General features: G+C 37.9%; 3 protein-coding genes across 6 annotated transcripts in view; 2 read left to right on the top strand and 1 right to left on the bottom strand.

Moving 5' to 3' along the window:
• The window catches only part of LOC129723561 (uncharacterized), a 104,925-nt gene that overhangs the window by 81,083 nt on the left and 1,904 nt on the right, over positions 1–21,938 (bottom strand). The window lies entirely within an intron of this gene.
• On the top strand, positions 411–8,464 carry LOC129723563 (4-hydroxyphenylpyruvate dioxygenase). The gene is made up of 3 exons (XM_055677870.1): positions 411–605; positions 7,094–8,161; positions 8,223–8,464. The coding sequence occupies exons 1-3, from the start codon at positions 603–605 to the stop codon at positions 8,295–8,297; spliced, it is 1,146 nt and encodes a 381-aa protein (XP_055533845.1). The 5' UTR covers positions 411–602; the 3' UTR covers positions 8,298–8,464.
• On the top strand, positions 19,889–21,854 carry LOC129723560 (zinc finger protein 883-like). The gene is made up of 2 exons (XM_055677864.1): positions 19,889–20,303; positions 20,367–21,854. Exons 1-2 carry the CDS (start codon positions 20,017–20,019, stop codon positions 21,721–21,723), a joined length of 1,644 nt encoding a protein of 547 aa, XP_055533839.1. The 5' UTR covers positions 19,889–20,016; the 3' UTR covers positions 21,724–21,854.

A 21,938-nucleotide genomic window follows, 5' to 3' on the forward strand; every position in this document is an offset into this window, starting at 1 on the left:
AGGGAAATAATGAATGACAACCGTGACGAAGCACATTTCAATTTACCTTCATATAACCCCGGCATAAGGATATTCGTAAACTTGAAACAACCAGCGATCCATACCCCGCTACACACCTTCGAATTTCCGTTGTTTACACATCCGTTGGCACGTTGTATATTCTTGCAATAACAAATTTACTGTTTACTTCTAGTTCTAATCGATAAATAACCCACCGGAGTGCCGTCACAGGTATGCAAAGCAACTGAAAATAAACGGCATCGGAATGGAAAGCAACCATTTCTCGTTGGGTGACACTGGGGGATCAGGCCAGCAGCTCTAAAGCTAACTTGCCGGTTTTCAGTTAGAAACACAACCTGTTTGTGCGGGTGCGAACGATCACTGGAATGCTATAAAAGCTAGCCCCGTGCCGACTGTCGGTGCAAGTTTGAAATCGATCGCACCACGCTTCGGAACGGGTAGAAGTTTTATATTTGTGTTTTTATCAGTAAGTTTGAAAGTTTACGACAAATAATTCGACGGGGTGTTGTGAGGTGCAAAAGGTGCTGAATCTTTTATTTGAAAAGTGAAGTGGTAGAGTTTGTTTGAAAAATTTGTTCAAAATGGTGAGTGGAATACTAGCAGTTTAGAACGCGGGGAAGTTAAAAGAGGTGATAACCCACAATGAATCAATTTACTGAAGAAGAATTCATTATAAGTTTGTTGAGATTAAATCGGTGCTTGCATTATTTTGAATTGTCTATGTGCAAAGTTATTCCGATGCCTCGATCGGAATTATCGAAAAACAGTAACGCTGTTTCGAGTGAGTACTGTTATCAACCAAGGATATGTGTTATATTGTAGTTCTGTCACAAAGCAAGAAGAATTAATTGTGGTTCTACACCCCCGCCCTTTTTGATAGTATACCAAAGTAAGCGATCCCATGTTATCAGGAATAGAGTTGAATTGTTCGTATTGCTTGGTGAAAATAGTATTAGCTTCTTTGTAAGCCTAAAATACAATCTCCACTGAAATACAATCAATTATCAAGTAGCTGAAGGTTTTACATTATTTGTCAACGAAGCTAACTTTGCTAGAAACACAGCTCAGTTAATGAATAATGCCATTCACAAACTTTTTTTAATGTTATCGAACACATTGTCACGGGCACCATTAAAGCACCTCTCGACAGTAGTGATAACTACACAGTAAGAAAACTTTATGTCGAATCGCATGTAAAGAATTGCCTCCATCGCTTATGATAGAAAATTCCATAATATTCCACGCTACTTTAAATGTTTTTTACATAATTTTCAAATTAAATCGTGGTTTACGTCAGAATCAACAGAAATTTTAATGGAATTGCACATAATTTTCAAACAAAATCAGGGTTTACGTCAAAAACAGCTAAAATTTAAATGGGAAAATATTTTACGTGACGTGTATTATTCAGAATTTTTTACTGTGTAGCTAAATCTGGTCAAAACTTCACTGGATCTTAATGAGTCTCAACAAAAGTAGGTATACCTTCCCATACATTTTCGAGTTTATTGTCTTGTTTGTGTCGGGAAACATGATTTTCTTGCTGCAAATTTCTTGCCAAAACAAGAACTTTTTTGCAAATTCATCTATCATATTGGTCATTCATTAGCATACATCTTTTGGATATGAGTGCGGTATTATCGGCAAACAGAGATTAGCCCCTATTACAGAAGATGAGACGAGCACTCGTCTGACTAATTTTGGTATTACTGATGGCGAGTCGACTGAATATTGGACGGGTAGTTCGTCTGTCGCCCAGCTGTCACCAACCAAGTTTCACTCGCGTTCCCTAACACAACACTTTGCTCGCCTCATCAGTGACTGCGGGCGAGGCGATTTGCTCGCCTCGTCTTCTGTAATAAGGATCATAGTTTAGCTCCACCAGGTAAATCAGGGATGTCTGATGTGAAGATATTGAAGATAACGGGACCAACCCTGGGGGTCAGAGCTGATGTTGTTCAGACTGACCTGAAATGTTCTGGCCTATAGATAGCCTTGGACAAACTTCACCAGGAAGATCGGAAAACTGAATCTCTGCAGCTTACAGACCAGGCCATCATACCAGATGCTTTCGAACGCCATTTTGACGTCCAGTAATGTCATGGCAGATGTTATTCCGCCTAACCCAATCCGCACGAGAGTCACAAAAAAAATAGGACTTTTTTCTTACTATTATCTCAGAAATAGTTCTTGTATTCGAGTAACCATTACTTTTTATAGAAAAACTTGTATTTATTTTCTTACAAAAGGCACTAGCTATGATAAAAAAAAAAAACAAATATTTCTTTTATTTTGTTTCCGTGATCATTGATCTACAATTTATTTATTTTTCTCTGAAAAGTCACAGACGAAATCATTTCACTTGTGGAACGAAAGTATTTTTTCCATTATGTAGTCACGGTGATAATTTGAAGTACAAATGGCTTTTTGTCTTAGAATAGTCACCAAGAAATTAAGTAAATTAAGAAAGTTAGTCACTGTGACTTTTGTAAGAAAATAATTGACAAAAGTTTTGTTTAATAGAGTTAGTAACCTTTTGAAAAAACTTATAAGTTATTAAGATTGTCACAGTGATTTTGGTAATCATCTCTTTTGATTTAAACAAAAATAAAAAAAAAGTGAACATCTGGCTTTAACCAACAAATGTTACTATTTAGTCACTGTGACTTTCTAAGGAAACATATGCCAAATGTTGTCATTGAAGAATATGTGATTTTTCTGAAAGTTCCGCGGGATTTTAGTAACCCTATCCTTTTTTAAACAAGTAACAAAAAATAGTTAAATTTAATAAGGTGACATATTCCCTGAAACTAACGTTCGGTTGGTATTGTCTCAAATGTGTCCCCGTATCAGTTGATCTTTATTGAAGAATCAAGAAATGATCTATAATTGGAGGAATGCATCTTGTTTAGAAAAGTCACCAAGAATAATTGGTGACGAACACCTGAAGTTTGTTGGCTCACTAAAATGGGGGAAATACTTGCTAAAAGCGGCGAAAGTAGTCCATTATAAAATTAAACCATAATATGATTTAGACGTTTTCCTTGAAAATTCTCATGTATTTTGTAGCAGGATTACAACAGGAGTCATTTATAAACAGACATTTGCCTTGAAAAATCAACAAAATTATTTTTTCGTGTTTATTAAATTATTAAAAATTTTACGAATTATATCGAAAACCTATTTTTTTTTTGGAGGCGCGTGAAAATTTTAAGGGGTAGGCGATATACTTTCTCCATGAAAATGGGATTGCATTTCCGCTTGTTCTATGTTATTACTTATATACACACACTCAATCATTTCTAAATTTCATCGGCGAAATAAAAAAACACTAAAATAGCAATGTTAGTGAGTTGGTCACGAATACTATGTTTTATTTTAGAACTTTGTCACGAAAAATATTCATGAAAGTGTTGATAAAAATATGTCTCGCGGCGACAATTTAAAAAAAAATAGAAATGTTTCTGGTTTTTCCTATAAATATCACCAAGTTAAAAATATGTAAATGTAGAAATTTTCTAACAAACCACTTTGTGACAGTTACTAAAAGTTTATATAAGGCTCTAAGCCCCCTTTTCGACGCTTTTTCAGCATTCCTGACCATTTACAGAACATATTCTTCATACGAATATGAATCGTCTCATAAAGGTCACCTACATGTCATTTGTGCGGACTGGGAACGATGTCTGCAACACGCAGAGGTTGGTGGATAGTAGCCCTTGGGGAGCCAAACTGTTCCTTAAGGAATATGTTGTAGAAGTCAGCGGAATAAGCGCTTGGAAAGTGCAGAGAGGAGGCTAATTGGGTGATAACTTACTAACTTAAGCTCGATGTTGAGCATCGAAGTCAGGTGCCTTCATGGTTTTGGTTAGTTTGATTGCGTTTTTGACCTCACCCACCGTCACTCTCAGCCCCTGGACTGTTAGACTGTGTACCATACACACACGATGTCTTCGAGCGGACTTATAACCCTATTACTTAATTGATGAGAACTTAGGAAATGGTTTCCAGGATTTGACTTTTCAGCCAGTGTCAGTAATTGTCTACCATCAGAGAAAAGGGGAGAGACTGGTTTTGGTTTGTTTTTAAGCACTTTGGCTAGTTTCCAGAAGGGCTTTGAGTAACTGTCTAGACCACTAGCTAATTTGGAGAAGTTACGATTACGCCTAATCAATGTGGTTGGTAGTCTCGATTTGCCGATTAAAGTTGACATGCTGATCGACACTCTGTCCGAATGCCAGCCAGTCGACATGATGGTAGTCTCGGTTGGTGAACGTCAACCACAGAACCGATACTTAACAGCACCGGGTAATGGTGGGATATAAGTTCCTCGAGTACGGTTAAATGGCCGATGTTGTTGTAGGCCTTGGGGCTTCGGGCTACAAGATGTTGTGATGACCATATTGAAAGTCGTCACTTAAGACAATTCCGTTCTGGTTGCGGCACGTGTTACCTCACACTTCGTGTTTGGCATTGATGTCACCGGCGATGAGGATCTTGCCGTATCTCCTCGCCAGCTCTATGATATCGTTCTTGAGAGTTACGTCAGAGCCATTCCGAACGCGGGTTTGCCTCGGACAGTATACCGTGATGCAGGTGAGAGGGCCACTGTTGGTGGTGATCTAGATGCCGATTACTTCAATGAGGCTGAGCTGGATGAAAGCAGCTTGAACTTGATGCCATTCCTCACAGTAATCGTGCAGTGTAATCTGCAATCTGCATCTGCAATCAGTGCAATTAGTGCAATGTAGACGAAGTAGCCGGTGGTTTTGGAAGTAGCTCGAAACATCAGGCTTCAGATGGGTTTCGGTAAGGTAACCGAAATCGATGTCGTTAGTTTTGAAGAACTCACCAAGCTCGGAGATTTTGCTCTTGATAGATCGAGCGTTCCAATTTAAAAAGCTTTTGAGCGGGTAATGGAGCATTTTTGCCGAAGAATTCAGACACCACCGAGGTGGCAGCGTGGATCTGGACCTGTTTGCACCGACAATCCACTAGGCGTAGGAAGTTAGATTAAGCTGCACGGTAGTTTGGTGGAATTGTCCAGGCTCCGGTCAATCCAGGAGGAGGTTGTGACAACAAGAGCGGCGGAACTGACTTACTGACAGCTCTCAATCGGTCATGAACCAACGATATACCAGACAATAGTTTGTTGTTCAGCGGGAGCAGTGTGAGGTTCGGAACCACATGGTGCAGCTTTGGATAATTTTCCTCATTATAAGCAGGAGCCTTGTTCCTAGCAGTTTACTCCTTTTGCCGGTATCCTTCCGAATTTTGATGAACTCCGCTCGCTTTGAGCAACTCAGATCGCTACCTTGATGTAGCTGCCCACAGCTTGCACATATCACTTTCCTGTCCGACGCGCACTCGGTGGTGACGCGATTGCCAGCATATTTGTCGCAACGGGCAATTTCTGGTACCATATCGAAAAGCAAGACACTTTATGTACTGGGTGACATCTCGATGACGTGGGTGGTAAGATTCCCACTCGACGACGAGGCTGGAGAGGACACGAATTCGACGAAGTGATGCCAGAGTAGTGGAACCCTCTAGGCGATTATTTATTATATTACATAGCATTTTTTATGTAAAACTGGTCAATAAATCGATTGGTGATGGTTTCATTTCGTGCAGGGCACGAAAAATGGTCTATTTTGCCCCTTTTTACCCTTTTTTTTTCGTATTTTTGGAAATATAGACCTTTTACCGTGCCCTGCACAAGATGAAACTATCACCAATCGATTTATTGACCTATTTTATGTAAGAAATGCTATATTTCAGGTTGCAAGCCCAGCGGCTTCGAATTAGTGGGAATTTGGGTTCATTTTTTCCCAATGTGCAACGGGCATCTCCTCCCGAATTTGAAGCTGGATCGGCTTGCACATAAACGGGAAGAACATAGAGCGGGTAGCTTTGCAGCAGCGTTTCGTTGGAATCCTTTGATCCAGGCTGCTTGAGAACACGTCTGGAGTTTTCTTCTCAGGTGCATCCGAGCCTTGATTTTGGCAACCTATTTCCTTCTGTTTTTTTTTATAGTTGTGTGGAGGTAGACTGTTCCACTTGTTTACACTGCATTTCCTTCTCGGAAGGAGAGAGAGCTTACCTCTCAATGCCAGCTCAAATAGAAACCCGAATATACGAAATTTTTAAGAGCACAATTTAAAACAAATTCGAAATGCATTACTGTTCTGGCTCTGTGCTGCCAAGTTCACACTTCTCGATATAACGATGAACCACTTCAATACCCATAGCCAACCAACGTCATCTAGTGCAGATGTGGTTGTAGCCGATAGTTTCTAGAATTATTTCATAGATAGTAACACGCTCACTGGTGTGATTTCTTCTTTTCAGAATTCATTTTGTCACTCACGAAGCTAAAAAATGCTTTCGGATCAGATTTAATGTTGCTCTCTATTCTTGCGTAAAGCTCTCATATGCTAAGAACATTTCTACGTCAAATGCTTTGCATACTTTCATATATTTATTCAGGTTCTGAAAACTTTTTTCCCTTTACACTGACGAAAATAAGCGTAATAAAAAATATTCCAACTTCTTTCAACCTAATTTTGAAAACCTTATAACATGCGGCTATCCTGTGTACAAAGTAGGCAACTGGAGAAGTAATTAGTTCGTCTTCATCATACTTTTTTTGCCCGGTAAATATTGAGAGTGGCACAATATCTCTAACAGGAAACAATATTACAATATTCTTATAATCTCTTTATCAATAAGTTGTACTGCGCAGCATATTGACGACTTTTTAGCCCCTACCCTTTTACGTCAAATTCAATAAAAATACGTTCGCGCACTCGAGATTAATAATATGAGTCGACCTTCTGAATGGATGGTTCCAATTTCTTCCATAATTATTTCAACTCAACGTTTGTCTTAAAAGTGTCAAGAGTTGTTGTTGCTCATTCATTACAGTACAGCATTATACCAATAACCCATTCTCGTCTGTTTGAGATCACCTATGATTTTTTTTTAATTGAACAAAAATGACCTAACTCAAAAACATTCAAACAAAAGAATATTGTTTCATAATTTACAACCAAATCCCCTACCCTTACAGACCACCTACACCGACAAGGGCCCGAAACCAAATGGCGGCAAGTTCTTGTGCTTCGACCATCTCACCTTCTACGTGGGTAACGCGAAACAGGCAGCCAGCTACTACACCACCCGGATGGGATTCACCGAGATAGCCTACCAGGGGCTGGAAACCGGAAGTCGCCAGCTGGCCAAGCACGTCGTACGGCAAAACAAAGTCACCTTCGTGTTCGTGTCGGCCTACGAACCAAACAACACCGAGCTCGGTGCTCATCTGGTGCGACACGGCGACGGAGTGAAGGATGTGGCTTTCCAGGTCGAAGATCTCGACATCATCGTGAAGAGAGCAAAGGAACGCGGAGCCGTCATGGTTCGAGATACTTGGGAAGAAAGTGACGAATTCGGAAAGGTACGATTCGCCACAGTCAAAACGTACGGCGACACTCAGCACACTTTTGTGGAGCGGAAAAACTACCGAGGGGTGTTTCTGCCCGGGTACAAAGCACCGTTGTACGACGATGCTTTGTTGAAGACATTACCGCCAATCAACCTGAATTTCGTTGATCACGTTGTTGGAAATCAACCCGATCTTCAAATGGAGTCAACCGCGGCATGGTACGAGAAGGTTTTATTGTTCCATCGTTTCTGGTCGGTGGACGACAGTCAAATCCACACCGAATATTCCGCGTTGCGGTCGATCGTAATGACCAACTACGAGGAGACAATCAAAATGCCCATCAACGAACCTGCCAAAGGCAAGAAAAAGTCTCAAATCGGAGAATACGTTGACTACTACGGTGGAGCGGGCGTTCAACATATCGCACTGAATACCAACGATATCATTGCAGCGATCACGAACCTTCGTGCTAGAGGTATGCATTTCCTATCCGTTCCAGACACATATTACGACCAGCTGCGGCAGCGTTTGAAGGCCAGTAATGTTAAGATAACGGAGGATATGAACGTGCTGCAAAAGTTGAATATTCTCATCGATTACGATGAAAACGGATACTTGCTGCAGATCTTCACCAAAAACATGCAAGACCGACCGACTCTCTTCCTGGAAGTTATCCAAAGACACAACCATAACGTAAGATAATCCATTAGTTTTTGAAACAGATATTGGATACTGAAACTCTGTTCTTTTATAGGGTTTTGGGGCGGGCAACTTCAAAGCACTGTTTGAAGCTATCGAAGCCGATCAGGAAAAGCGAGGCAATCTGTAAACCATGCGGATCTGCAACTAATCGATTGATGAGAAAAAGAAAAAAAAAACAGAGCAAATATCACAAATGGACACGGCAGGACAATTAAGCTTAGATTAAAGACGAACCGCGACTACCTAACCCTTAGTGTTTAAGTGAATAGAATAAATGAACCGTTCTTGATTTCACTGATTTCTTTTCATCACGGCAACTGGAGTCGACCAAATCAATTAGGACGTTTTTGAGTAAATGGAGTTATTATGCAGTTTTTCTACAAATGTTTTTCTTATGAATCGCAGGAGCGAATCATAAGTTATTAACGTATAACTTTATCTTAACTTAGGTCAAAAATTCAAAAATAAAACGTCAGTATAAAAACACTTTTGCGCACTCCTTTTGTAAACATTGGAAAACTTTGATGTCAATGGACCGATGGACCTGAGTAGACACTGAAGATCATTCAGATATATTATTAACAATTAATCGATTTACACCAAAACAAAGCACCGAAAAAATGACACCGAATAGAGAGAGGATTGGGATTTCAAAATTGAGCTTTGTATTGAGATTGGGATTGAAATTGGGATTAAGATTAGGAGATTGAACTTGAGGTTGTGACTGGGGTTTGGATTGAACTTTAAGGTTTAGAATTGAGATTGGGTTTGAATAAAAATTTTAGATATTGAGAGGAGCCGTCCACATTCCCTGTGAACCCAAAAATTGTCACTTTAGATCCCCCGACCCCTCCGGTGGACAATCGTGGAAATTGACCAAACCACCTTACCCCGCCCCTTCCCCACCCCTTGGAAGAAAAGTTGAAAAATGTTTATTTCTGTGGTCTATGCAAGCATTGAACAAAGAAAATGTCAGGAAAGTATTTCAGCCCAAAGTCATCTAGACTAAAAGAGATTTTTCATTAAAATGCAGCCTAAAAACGCACCAAACATGTGAATGTTTGAGGCAGAAATTGTTTCAAAATTTTGCTAGAAATGATTCCTAGGTTAATTTTTTGAAGAAGAGCTGAAATGTTGATATCATATTAGTTTTTGCCAAAAATTTCTAAACCACAGAGTTGGCAAAAACAAAAGTTTCCAAGCACTCAAAGACCCCCGAAAAGACCAAAAACAAAGCGGATATATGTGAAAAAAAAAGAGGATTCAAAAGTTAGCTCAATATGGCTGGAACCTTCTGTAGAAGCTAGAAAGTTTTTTTTGAGAAGATTTAAAAAATTAGTAAATACATACACCAAATTTAACTCAAAATGCATGAAAACGAAGCAAAATGATTGAAAACATTTTGAACAGAAAGTAAAAATGAATATAATTCCAGCTTAACAAGATCTAAACGAAACAGGAATTAAGATCGAAGATACTGGGGGCGGGTTGAACCCTTCAACTTCCCCCTTAGCTACTAGTTTTTATATATCATCTGAGTTTTCTGAGTAAAACGTGATTTACAAAAAAATTATCGTTGTCCTTCGGTTTTTAAATCCCGAGTAAAAAAGGGGGTCTCAAACCCAGCATGATACATTGGATATACAAAACTATAATCATACCAAGAATAACCTACGCCTCGTTAGTTTGGTGGCCCAAAACCACTGAAACATCCACTGAAGCTAAACTAGAAAAATTCCAAAGATCACTCCATCAAAAGCCTAAGATGCAATACTTCCTCTTCTTCCACTTCATCAGGTGGTTCAACTAGAAGCGGAAAAAAAGCGCTCTAAGGCTGAATCGACAGTCTAATCTAAAAGAAGGAGATCAAACAGAACACCTGAGAACACTGAAAGCTTTCCAAATAAATAATCTAATAGAAACTAACGAGAATTGGGTGGAAATGAAAACAAACTTCGAAATTTCCGACAGAATATCAGAGATAGAACGAGAAAGTTGACAACAAGGTGGACCCACAATTCGGGATGGCTCACTTTACTTCTGCGCAGACGGTTCCACGGGTGCAGGATTCACAGGGCCAGGAATTAATAAAAAAATTTCCCATGGGACATTGGCCAACAGTATTCCAGGCGGAAATATAAGCGATAATAGAGTGCGCGAATACGTGTCTGAAAAGAAATTACCGACACGCAAATATTTGTATTTTCTGTGATATGCAGCACTTAAAGCCCTGAATTCTCCTTGTTGCCACTCTAAAATAGTGTGGGAAAGCATCCTAACGCACCGACAGTTGGCTATGAAAAACCAGGATAACTTATACTGGGTTCCTGGTCACTGTGGAATCGAGGGAAATGAGAAGGCTGACTTCTAGCCAGACAAGGTCATCCACTGACTTTGTTGGCCCAGAACCTTTCTGTGGAGTCCCCCCGAACGCTCTGGAAGCTCTGAAAGATTCATACAGCCAAATCACGAGAAAAGCCTCGTGTTTCTCAAGCTAAATAAGAAAGACCTGAGGATATTTACAGGTCAAAAAGATAGGCAAACTCGATAATGAACATCTACTTTGCGAATGCCGAATATTAATACAACACTGATTGCGTATCTTCGGTAAGGGACACATAGAACCTACCGATATTTGGAGGGAAAGTCCCGGTGAGGTAAGAAACTTCATACGAAGTGCGTTGCCCAACTGGGATGAATGTGCAATGTAGCAAAGACATCAACTCGCCAAATAGTGATGAATCTGCTCATACGCACTTAAGAGTAAGTTGGAGCATACCACAATAGATCAAATAATAGTCGCATTCGTGCAGTCTCCTAAAAGGGGGAAAAAATATCTCGAAACAGCTTGAACAGTTCGCCCGTGTACCAACTCAAGCGCTTTTATTCTTCATTTGAGAATCGAAAGACAACCAAAAATTTACTGTTTTAGTTGATTTATAAATTTACCTACAAAGGGTCGAATCACAAAAGGCGCCGAAATTTTAATCGGCCAAATCACGAAGGGCCGATATTTTTGCGTGACAATTTCTAAATTTACTTCTCGGTCGGTGATTGTTTGTACCTGGTCAAAAACAAACTAAACACTTCGAAAATAAAATGATACTTATCCTATCCAGAGCGGTTCGGTAATTTTCCCCTTCACTATTCTAGATAACAGGGGACACCGTACTTTGCGATTTCAGCTTTTATTACTAAAGAAAGAATATGCCAGCCCCTACCAAAAATTCAAGTTTAGCTGAACATAACAGAAGCGTCCAAAAAACTGCACAAACAAACTGGTTCAGCCTTACTATTCTTAAACTAAATTAAAACCGAGGTGGCTCATGTTGTTCTGTTTATTAGATACAGACTTTGCAGCGAACTGTTAACCCTTTATATGGCAGTGGCAACTATATAGCCACCAACAACTTTTGTTTTTTTTCTGCTTCAAGAATACGAGCTATGATCAGTGATCAGAAATAAACAATGAAATTTAATGACATTTTTTTAGCCTCGCCCCGTTGAAGGGTTAATGTACAGGATTTGCAATGCTAGCGCTACAATACTGCTGACACTTACAGTATATCCAAAACCGGGGCTCGAAGATACGACAACTGGCTTATTAGATCAGTATCAGACCTCGAGACCAACATAAAGGATACGCTTTTATGGGCGGATACAGTTCAGTCTAAAATGCCAGAAAACTATTGCTAAAAATAAAAACAATCAGGTTTTAAAAAACAGGAGTAACCAAAAACGCCGTAGAAATTGTTTAAAAATGGACAAAAGTAAGTTCAAAATTGATTTTCAATCAAAAAGTTTCATATCGCCATATATAAACCAGAAAAGCAATGGTGGGTACCGCTAACTGAAAATTTGGCGCTAACCGCTAACTGGAAAATTTAGCTCGATAATCGCTAAACGCTAAACCCAAATAAGCGGAACTTTCACTAATCGCTAACTTATTAATACGTAGCTTAGCTTAGCTTGACTGACTGCACATATCAATGGTTGCACACCGTGATTGATCCGAATCAGTAAAATTGCACAGTGAATCAACTGAATGGGGTTGGGAGTGACCGACCATTCTCATTGTTTAAGTTTTAGTGACTCAATACTTTGAAGGATCAATAACGACGCCGGCCACGTTCTGGCAATCAGGTGGGAAGAGGGAAGGGATGTTAAAGTGACCCTTGCTATTTAAAGACCGTGTTAACCCCTGCATCTCCACAAAGGTCACAGGAAGGAGGTTTTTGTTAGTAGGGGAGGGCTCGTTGAATAAGGATTCACTTTGATAAGTGATGCGATCATACATATAACTTCTACTCGTCTCTATTTAGCTATTTTTGGTTTATTTTATGTTCAGCCGGCTGATTAGAGAAGCACAGTTAGCTTATTTATATTTGGTACCGGTTCAAACCAAGAGACATTAACAATGTTTTTGGGACTAATCGCTAACTTATTAATACATAGATTATCTTATGGCTATATTAATTGCTCATAAAAACGGAGGAAAATAATTATTGTGTTATTTACAACAAGAGGTTTAAAATTGACAAAACGGTGTTCATACTTGGGGATTTTGTAAAAACGGAAAAAAGTAGAACCGGAGTTGCCATAATTTCAAGCACATTGCAATTTACAGAAGTTTCTGGCGAGCCAAAAATTTAATCTAGATCACCTTGAGCATGTCCTTTTGGGATGCTCCTGTGGCTTGTACAATATCTGGAACCCCGTTCTAGTGTAAAAAGACTGACTTGCCCTGCTGTCGTAAAGAGAGGAAATCTAGACAATTAACACAATTGATCGTTGTTTGAATGAAACATGCGTTTCAAAAAAACTTTTGCAGTGAAGTATGTTCATCATTCGAAGTATTTTATGTACGCCATCAGAAACCCGTAGTTTTTGCGAATTGTTTTTTTTTTTCGATCCTCTGAATGAATAACGTTAGCGATTTCACTAACCAGCTCAAAAACTAGCGAAATCGCTTAACCGCTAACTGGATATTAGGGATTTAACTAGCGAATTAGCGGAATGTGCCCCCCACTGCTGAAGCACTCCTGAATGCTAGTTAAACCATAGGCAAAGAATCCAAAACGCACCCTGAGATTATTGAAAGCACTTCAAAAGCTTAGAAAAACAAACCTAACGCGGCGCATGGAAATAAAATAATCTCCAACAACTAATCTTAAACATATCTTCAAGTTACTCAAATTTTAACCCGAAAGCCTAAAAAAGCCTAAGTAAAAAAACAGACAAAACACCTATAAACTTGACAGCAAATCAGAATATAAACCAGGAAAAAAACTCAAGAAAAAACTATACCAAACTTAATTCAAAATGCATAACTCCTTGCATAAATAGAATTAGGCAACGCAGCCCTAATACGGTAGCATGCTAAAACAAATATACTACGAACAATTCAGAGAATAATCCAAAATTGTGCTTGAAACATCTGAAAACACTTCGAAAGACTTAGAAAGAATAAAAAATGAATACAAGTTCAGCTCGAAATGGTTCAAAACCGTTTCTGAAGGCCGGTCGGAAAAAGTCAGCAATAGTTAGAAACGCCTCAATTAGACAGAAAAAGCCAAAATAAAATATAATCAATGAATCTTAGGTAAAGAAAAATCGTCAAAAAATATATTTAAAAAATTCTCAAATTCAGCCTAATGGTTGAAGAACGCTTCTAAATTAAAGGGGCAAAACACAAATTCAAAATCTTTTTAGGTTAAAGTGGATCCATAGATGGATGAGACTGAAGACAAAACTTATTCCACAGCTTAGCTGATAGTGAGACAAATCGCGCCAAATGACCGATGGTCGAATATCGACCATTTTTGATTTGAATGAAACTTTGCACACGTATTTGGCTTAGCAAACTGAGCATTTTTCACAGATGGAGAGATTTTTCACACCCATGAGTTACATTCTAAAAGGGTGTATGTCTTTTGGCATAGGTTTTATTCGAAGCATTGTAGTCCAGAAACCGTTGGTTGTATAGAAAAACTGTCTGAGAATGAGTTGTAGGGAATTAAAAATGCATCATAAAAAAATTATATACTGCACAAAAAAAAATTTTCTGACCAAAAAACATTAAAAATAAACATTAAATTTTAGTTTAGAAAAAAAGAGTTGAATATTTTTTGTTTTTTTTTTTTCAAATAAACTTGACGTTAAAACGCAACTTTAAAAAAAAGTCCAGGATGGAGAAACGAAAAATGTTTTTTTATGGTAGATTGATTTTTTTTAATAAAAATTCTAATTCAAACATTTTTCAAAAGACATTTATTTTGATGATTTTGAAAGATGCAGAGAGTCATTTTAAATCAAAAAGCTCTTGGTAGTTAACATTCTAAAGGCATTGGTTTTTGAGTTGTTTCTAATTTAAGCTCGAAAAATTAATAGAATTTAGGAAATACACGTTTTTCTTATTTTGTCCGTGGTTCTCCAGAAAAACCATACGTTCATTGGAATGCTTGATCAAAAATATACAATTCATTCTTTGACAACAAAACGATTGGATAAATAACTCAGGCGCTGTACCTTGGCCTACCTACACGTTCCCCTTTGCCGAATGTTTTATAAAAAAATGTTTGTCGTGCAACACTACCTACTTGTAAAGTACGCTACCAATATGCTATAATATCTGTTTTCGTATATAAATACGATTGCACTTCTTTAGAAGTGTTAGTAACAGTTTGCATTTTGTGAAGATGAATAAACCGAAAATGGAATACACCAAGCCCAAGTGCTGTAAACCCTTACCTGATCGTCGGTGTTCATCAAGCTTACGCAAATTAAACGAAAACGTTATTGCAAAATTAAAAATATTGAACAGTCAAGCTCATTTTATTACGTTTTCATCAATTTGTGATTCGTGTAGAATCGTGTAGAAACAACGAAATACATTGTGAAACAGACTCGGCGCATATCAGAGGTTAGTGGAATATTGGCTATTTCTGACGTGAGGCTTGGACATGGATTGCCCCTGGAAGTAAAAAACGAGGTATTGCAGTTGAGGATTACGCTTATTTTAAAGATATCAGCAAAACTGATATTGGGTTGACTTTTTTTAGAGCTTTGAAACCTAAGCATTGTAAATTACTTGGAAGCTCAGGATCTCATAATATTTGTGTTTGTACTGATCACGAGAATACTGAATTGATGATACACAGTCTAAAGAAATATTCACTCCAAAATGATTATAAATTTTACTTTGAACAACTATTATGTAGCTCAACTACACGATCCAAATATTGTTATCTCCGCAAATGTGAACATGGCCCAAGCCGTTTAGATTTTGAAAACAGTTTTTTCAAAGAACTTGAGGAACGTTGTGTGAGAGAAATACCTTTCGAACAGTTGATTGCAACAGATCGATGTAATATAGAGACACGTGTGAAATCAATTGATGAATTTGTATCTTATTTTTGTGAAAAGTTGGAAAAGTTGATAACCCACGATCACATAAAAACTCAACAGTCGACTTACATAAGAGAAGCAAAAAATAATTTGAAAGATGGTGAAGTTCAGAGCTCTTTTCTTGAGAACCGTTCGGCCAATCGTCTTGTCAAAGAATGAATTGTATATTTTTGATCAAGCATTCCAATGAACGTATGGTTTTTGCTGGAGAACCACGGACAAATTAAGAAAAACGTGTATTTCCCTAAATTTTAATAATTTTTCGAGCTTAAATTAGAATTAACTCAAAAACCAATGCCTTTAGAATGTTAACTACTAAGAGCTTTTTGATTTAAAATGACTTTCTGCATCTTTCAAAATCATCAGAATATTTTTTTTTTTTGAAAAATGTTTGAATTAGAAAAAATCAATCTACCATGAAAAAAATATTTTTCATTTCTCCATCCTGGACTTTTTTTTAAAGTTGCGTTTTAACGTCAAGTTTATTTAAAAAAAATTAAAAAAAAAATCAACTCTTTTTTTTTTAAATTGAAATTTAATGTTTATTTTTAATTTTTTTTTTTTGGCCAAACAAATTTTTTTTGTACAGTGTATAATTTTTTATGATTCATTTTCAATTCCCTACAACTCATTCTCAGACAGTTTTGAAGTAGAATACTTCTCTCAGGAAGTTCGGCTACATAGGGATGTGAAATGAGAATCTAAAACCGAATAAAGTGAAAAATATGTCCAATTTCAAATGCTAATAAATCGGTTAGTATTCGATGGATTTCCTTCGTTCTTGCAGCAATAGATTGGAAAATCTTCTAAGATTCTTTCCAAAATAGGATAATTGTAATTTTATTATTCACACTATTGTACTATTGAAAATAGTCAAGCCTTGTCAAAACGAAAAATTCGACCTCTGATTGGTCATTATATGCTTGCTTCCCAAGCGCGGTCGACAGGATTATATACCTTGCAATTGAAAACATGCTATTTGGCCTATATAAGAGCCTGTTTCAGCCGGAGCCGCTCATAATAGTTCTAGACAGCGACAACAGCAGTCGTCTTTCCTCAGCAGCAGCACTAGCCCTGTGGTTGGTCACCACGTCTCAGGAGCAGCGCGGTTTTTCTCAGCGTGTGTCGCCAGACAGCCATTATTCCCCCCGTGTTGGGGCAGCATGAAGATTGCCATCAGGAAATCCAATTTTGGAAATCGAAATGCCTTTTTGAAGGCAAATAAACAAGTCATTGAAAGTTAATAATTTTTGTCAACGCAAGCAAGTATTTTGGGTTGCATCCTAGCAATTTAAATTTGTCGCACGCGTCTAATTTACTGAATGTGAAATAGCTTCCACAGTGCATGTTGTTCGTGTATCTTAATTCCCCCAATGTTAGGGCAGCTCAAATGTTGTAGTTAGCAACCGATTTTGAACCGCAAAATGCTTTTTTCAAGGCAAATAAAAAAATAATTGAAGGTTAATAATTTTCTGGCATCAACACAAGCAGACATTCTGTGCGGGATGCAATTAAATTCTGTTGTAGTTGTCCAATTTTTACTTTATTTAGTAATCCCCCCACTGTAGGGGCAGCACAAAGGCTGCGATCAGCATGACCAACTTTGAATAACAAACGGTTAACGTTTATTCACTAAAAATTCATCCAATTCAAAACAGGTTTTTGTCTGAGTACAATAATTTGCACAAAAAGACATTAAAAATTTTACCGCATTATTAGACGCGTTTCTCCAGTCATGCCTCGTGAACGTGAAGGTTCTCTATCACAGACATAGATTTCGTGCTCCAGCACGTTACAACACGTGGAAATTGTCTTTTTACTAGTCCTGCCCATAATTCAAAAATTGGCTAATATGCCATTTTTACCAAAATCGAGAAAACACGAGATTAGATTTGTGTACACCCTAAACAAGGTCCCTACGGAAGCCGATTGTCAAAAAATGCATTTGGGAAGGCAGCAAACGTGAAACAATTTTGGCTAATATCCAGAATAACTGAGAATTTGGCTAATATCCAATATCCAATTTGAACCTGTGGCATGTTCACGAACCAGTGTATTATTACTGAACTGTTTTTCTTCTAACTTTCGAAAGTGTGTTGTAGCTTGGTGGTTACTGGCGACAGGTGAGCGATCGTAAGGCCATTGCATCAAATTTGGCTTTTTCACGAAGAATATTTGATGCTACAAGAATTTATTTGTTGTACAGCGAAACCCAATGATCAAAACGTGTGACTGTTTCCTTCTGTCATAAACCTTTACATTTAAAAAAATGATATTTAGCTCTTTGATTAGGAGTATTATTAATAAAGATAAGATTCAGATTTCATTTTGGATTTGATGAGAAAAAATAGGAAAGTGGATTGTGAGATTACCATGAATAATAATATTTTCGTTATATTATTATATTGCCGCACGTAACAATTGTCTCGTCGTCCTTTTCATCCTCACTTGTGCTTCCGTGTTGTTTTATTAAATTTAAAACCATTTGCATCACCAACGAGTACGATATAATTCACATCGTATGGATATTAGCCGAATTGCACACCGTTTTGTCAACTGACCTTTCGTTTATAATTGAAAAAAAAAACGGCTACTGTGTTAAAAATACGTGGCGGATGGAATTTTTCTACAGATTTCTCTGTTTCAACTCAACGGCAAGGGTCCAGCATATATGAAGGGTGACATACTAAATAAAAAAGTTGTCATGAGCAGTCAAAATATGTTGTACCGATAAAAAACTTTCAAAGGCGTTTTTCTCGATTTGATGCCTACGGCATATTAGCCAATTTCTGAATTATGGGCAGTAGTGCAACATTTCTTGGAAGTGTTTTATTATTCTCGGGTAAGAGACTACGAGTGCATTTATTGCATTTATTGAGGAATCCATCGGAAGTTTATTCAGTGTCATGTCTAAATATATGAACGCCAAATACAAGCGTGATGCTCGGAAACGCGCGAAGGACCAGCATGGGGGAAGTGCATCGAAGAAACCAAGTACCAGTACGGAGGTCAATTTAAAAGCAGCCAGAGGTAACACGTGTCCAACCTCTGGTTGGGACGCTGGAGAAGGGCCTTCTACTAGAGGTAGGAGAAATCGAACCATTTTTAGGACAACCAAACAAATGAATTGAAGATTTAATATTTTCTTGTTCTGAGCTTTAGCCAAAAGTTAATTATCTTAATTTGAATTCACATGTACATATACTCTGACTGTTGAAACTTGTTTGCGCCGCAAAGAGTTTGTACTTTTCCTGTTCAGTGAGGTCGTATTTATATGTGCAAACTGAAATTGAGTAGTATTTCAACTTCGTTTGCACAGAATTTTCAATACTGCCAATGAGCGGTCAACATTTATTTACTAGGAAAAATGACTGACACGCAAGCAGCCGGATTATCTTTCTTGTAAAAGTATTCTACTTCAACCTTGCGGTCGTGGCTTTGCACACAACCTTCCTGTGATTTTTTTATACAACCAACGGTTTCTGGACTACAATGCTTCGAATAAAACCTATGCCAAAAGACATACGCCCTTTTAGAATGTAACTCATGGGTGTAAAAAATCTCTCCATCTGCGAAAAATGCTCAGTTTGCTAAGCCAAATACGTGTGCAAAGTTTCATTCAAATCAAAAATGGTCAATTGAATCTTCGCGTATTTCCACGTCATTTGAAATGATTTTGCTCTAGTACCTCAAAGAGTTAGAAAAAAGTTTATGAAAAATGATTTCAAATTAACCTAAGAAAACTTAAAAGTATATCTTAATTTATCTGAAATTTTCGAAAGATTTTCAACATGTGCTCAACATGTTTGAAAAAAACCTTTCCAAAATTAAAAAACCAGATAAGCCACAAAAAAAACGATTTCAAATTTATCTCAATAACAGCTGAGCTCTAAAACCAGAATACCTATCTGTAAAATTTTTATTATAGGCCAATTTTTTGCAGATTTTCATTTTTTTAGAAAAAATGTGTCCACGTGAACATTATCATTAGGTACCAGAGTCACAAGTGAGGTTCTCGTAAGAATATAATTTACTAATATAATGCACTACGATACGCTATACAACATTTGCCAAAAGTTTTCAATGTGAAACTAGCTGTACATAAGCGAACCCCTCGTCAGTCGTTTTTCAAAACGTCAACCGATGAAAACATGGGTGGGTGGAAGGGAAAATTCTACTAAGGTAACTGCAGCAAACGTGGTACATGTTGTTTAATACATGTTGAACCACACCGCTGGTATATATTTTATGTTAGAAACAGGGCGATGTATTCCTAAAATGTGACCATTACCATAATGTTTATGTTTGTTTTGGTTTTCTCTGTTTTGATTATCAATCCGTTCTTCGAGTAAGATTCAGTTGGTTTTAATCATTGATGCTTGGTCTGTTTTCTGGTCAAAATTGCGCATTTCAGTATTAAATGCGAAAAATTACAAAAAATGGATATTGCCATGATATGCAGAATGTGTTCTAAGCCGAACACCAATCTCAAGTCGATAATCAACGACTACGCGGAGCAGAATGTAATCAACATCATTACTGAGATATTACAACTTTCGATTGAAGTTAATGATGGACTTCCACCCGGGGTATGTGGCCAATGCGTTGATCAACTGTTTGACTTGCGAAAAACGATACAAAAATTTCGACAAAACGAGCAAACGCTTCGTTATCGATTGTTAGATAAACCAACTTCGAATGATATGGAAGTTGAAGGAAATCAAGAGTAAGTACTTTCTGCGTATATTCGATCACTATTAATACTATTGACATATCTGTATGTTTCTAGAAAAGAAAAATTAGCTAAAGATATATCTGTTGAGGAACGCATTTTTAAACAAGAAATACAAAATAAATCAGATAATCACATTAAAGTAGAACAACAAGCAGTAGTTGAGAATCAATCACACATTGTTAAATTCAGTGCCACATCTGAACAACGCCAAGCCCATTCCATTCGACCAAAACAAAACGATAACAAATGTTACATTTGCAAAAGTGAGTCAATGATATCTGGAAAAGCCCTTCTAGATCACCTAGCTTCCCATACAGAGCTAGTTCCGTACACTTGTCCTGAATGTGAAATGGAAAGGACCGTTCTGACGACTGTGCGATCGTTGAATTTGCACAAAAAGATGCACGCCCAACCGGTAAAATGCAAGTACTGTGATCGACGATACAGCGATGAAAGAGCACGCGAGGGTCACGTCAAGACATTTCACCTGGGCGAAGGCGCTCCGTGTCCCTCAACCTGCGAACAATGTGGCATCGTTTGCAGCTCGTTGGCAGCACTTAAGCGTCACCTACGGGATCATAAAACTAATCTGGAATGCGGCCAGTGCAACGAAATCTTCCATAGGAAATACAAATTAAAGGAACACATATCGCGGGTACACGCAAGCCAGCAAACTGAAACTTTTGAATGTAATGTCTGTCACCGAATTGTGCATTCTCTAGGAAGCTACAACGCACATTTGAAAATGCATATCAGTGGTAAAACCTTTAAGTGTGAGCTGTGTCCAATGAAATTTCATACTGCTGGAAATATGCGCCTCCACAGAAAGATCCATATCGACAATCCCGATTATAAACCACATAAGGATTGGAGCGGACATTACACAGTGCATCATGAACCGGGGCAAGACAAAATATTCGTCTGCAAACTGTGTGGAAAAACATTTACAAAATCTATAATGAGGATAAGTAATCATCTTAAACTGCACTTCAAGGAGATTGAATGTGACCAGTGTCAGCGAAAGTTCGTGAATGAATCACAACTCAAAGCTCACTATGCAGTACATACGGGCATTCGGGAGTACAAGTGCGAATACTGTGCCAAAGATTTTATACACAAAAGCAATCTCAGACAGCATCTGAAGCTACATCGGAATGAACAAAACTATGCCTGTGAGTTTTGCGGTAAACTGTTTACATACAGGGAGAACATGAAAACACACATCCGTATTCACCATCTGCCGGAAAGTCCCTACGAATGTGTCTCTTGTAAGACAAAATTTGTGGACGATGCCTCACTCAGCAGACATATGACTACAAATCACGCGGAGCCATATCAGTCTGCAGATTTGGGACCACCGCCGATTATGGGAGTTGAGGGATCAAGGCTGGCTGCGCAATCCGAAACCTAGAACTTTGATCACAATGCGATTTCATCACATTGCTGAACACGGTCAACATTTCTCAATTATTCAGAATACAGATAAAATTAATGATAAAAATGAACAGCAATAATGCGGCATTTCAACTGCACGTAACCTCATTAGGGCTTTGTTTGAAATATTACATTTTTTTCTTCTAAAGTTCCTTCAAGAATAACACTAGGGGTCTGTTTCTCTATGTTTGG

Source organism: Wyeomyia smithii, chromosome 2, assembly GCF_029784165.1.
Source record: "Wyeomyia smithii strain HCP4-BCI-WySm-NY-G18 chromosome 2, ASM2978416v1, whole genome shotgun sequence".
NCBI lineage: Eukaryota > Metazoa > Arthropoda > Insecta > Diptera > Culicidae > Wyeomyia > Wyeomyia smithii.